The sequence below is a fragment of the Crocuta crocuta genome, unplaced genomic scaffold, assembly GCF_008692635.1.
Source record: "Crocuta crocuta isolate KB4526 unplaced genomic scaffold, BGI_CrCroc_1.0 scaffold696, whole genome shotgun sequence".
In the NCBI taxonomy this organism is placed as follows: Eukaryota; Metazoa; Chordata; class Mammalia; order Carnivora; family Hyaenidae; genus Crocuta; species Crocuta crocuta.
In genome coordinates, this window is record NW_027529467.1 from 738,053 (window position 1) to 740,009 (window position 1,957).

General features: G+C 39.1%; 1 protein-coding gene across 1 annotated transcript in view; it reads left to right on the forward strand.

The window, feature by feature from the left end:
- Positions 1–1,957, forward strand: part of CFAP47 (cilia and flagella associated protein 47) — a 492,482-nt gene that overhangs the window by 450,695 nt on the left and 39,830 nt on the right. Inside the window, 1 exon segment of the mRNA XM_077760783.1 lies at positions 1,112–1,127. Coding sequence (XP_077616909.1) covers positions 1,112–1,127 — 16 coding nt within the window.

A 1,957-nucleotide genomic window follows, 5' to 3' on the forward strand; every position in this document is an offset into this window, starting at 1 on the left:
AAGATGTCTGGTCTATTAGATGACCTTATGAAAGTGAAGCAAAAACATGTTAATGAAATACCCCTGCCAAAAGATTTACAACTTCTTAAAACAATAAGAAGAGTTGCTCATTCTTCATTCCTGTTCGAAGAAAATAGCTTTAGGTAGTTTGTCCAACAATCTCCATTTTCTCTGAATACTATCTTCATCTATTTCAAATTTAGGACTCCATTCATTCCTTATGTGATTAGGCTGTTCTCACAAATGTATATGCCTATTATTAATGAAGAGAGAACTGCAGAAATTTAGAGAAAGAACATGAATAACAATATTCATTATTCCTTCTTAGTCTTTTCTCCATAACTGAGACATTTTTGCTGGGGTTGCTTTGACATGTATTTCTTACAGATTAAAATGCATATGGAATTAATAATACATAATCTCAAAGTGTATTTTATAAATTAATTTGATATAATTCAGTACTTTTGGATTATTTATCACATTTAGTTGCATTCTTTTAAAAAAAATTGACTGATGTTCTTCTGCACTGAGTAAAATTTTGTTATTGTCCTGAGAAAAGTCACCTTGGTAAAAGGCACTGTTGGCCAATGTAGCTCCCACTGCATGATTTATTGGCACTATGATACAAGCATTAGGTTCAATGGTAATTACGTGGGGACACTATCTGGATGGGAGACATACCCCTTTTGTTCTATATAATGATTCTGCTGCAATACACAGATGATTATCACCAGTATTATTTTGGGACACAATAGATAGATATGATATGGACATGGACATAGATAGATACAGGTATCTGTCATACGTAGATACAATTCTCTGAAACCTATCTGATTAAATAATTTGTATATATGTAAAGGGTACGAATACAGGACAGAAGTGATAAGCCTGTGATTCTATTGTCACAGCTGCTCGTGTATCTCCCACTTTATCCATAGCAGGGTATCATTTGATCTTATTCTTCCTCTCACCCTGTGCAAGCCACCACCTGGCCTGAACTGCTGCAGAAAATTCATTACGTTCTCTCCTAACCCCTTTTTGCTCAACTTACCATTAAAAGAGCACATTACGTACATACTTAAAACATTCAGTGACCTCGTGTTATTCTTAGAAGTCCCAAATCCTCACCACACTCTACATAGTCTTGCCTACTTGGCCCTCTTCATCTTTTGACAAATTCTTGCCACTTCCTCTGCTTCATCCACGCAAGTTCTTTCTCAGCTGGACTAAGCTGGCTTCCACCATGGAAAATTCCCCCATGCTCATACCTAAGAGGCCTTTCTTAATTTCTTTTCCCGGGTAACCTTTTATCACCTTTCAGTTTTGGTGTATTGGTTTCCTCCTCCGGACCTGAGCAGCCAGGTTCCCAGGACCAATGCTCTTGTAGCCTCCTTTACTTCTCCATAAAAACGGTATCACAGTAATAATTTAAAAACTAGTGGTATCGGGGCACCTCAGTGGCTCAGTCGGTTAATCGTCCGACTTCAGCTCAGGTCATGATCTCGCTGTTCGTGAGTTCAGGCCTCATGTTGGGCTCTGTGCTGACAACTGAGAGCCTGGAGCCTGCTTCAGATTCTGTGTCTTCCTCTCTCTCTGCCCCTCCCCCACTTGTGGTCTGTCTTTCTCTCAAAAATGAATAAACACTGGGGTGCCTGTTTGGCTCAGTCAGTTAAGTGTCCGACTGCGGTTCAGGTTATGATCTCACAGTTCATGGGTTCAACCCCTGCGTTGGGCTCTGTGCTGACAGCCAGCTCAGAGCCTGGAGCCTGCTTCAGATTCTGTATCTCCCTCTCTCTCTCTGACCCTCCCCTGCTCATGCTGTGTGTGTGTGTGTCTCTCTCTCAGAAATAAATAAAAACATTAAAAATTTTTTAAAAAATGAATAAACATTAAAAAAAAAATTCAAGATGCTCTCAGGTTGGTACTGGTGTGTTAAAAAAATTTTTTTTAATGTTTT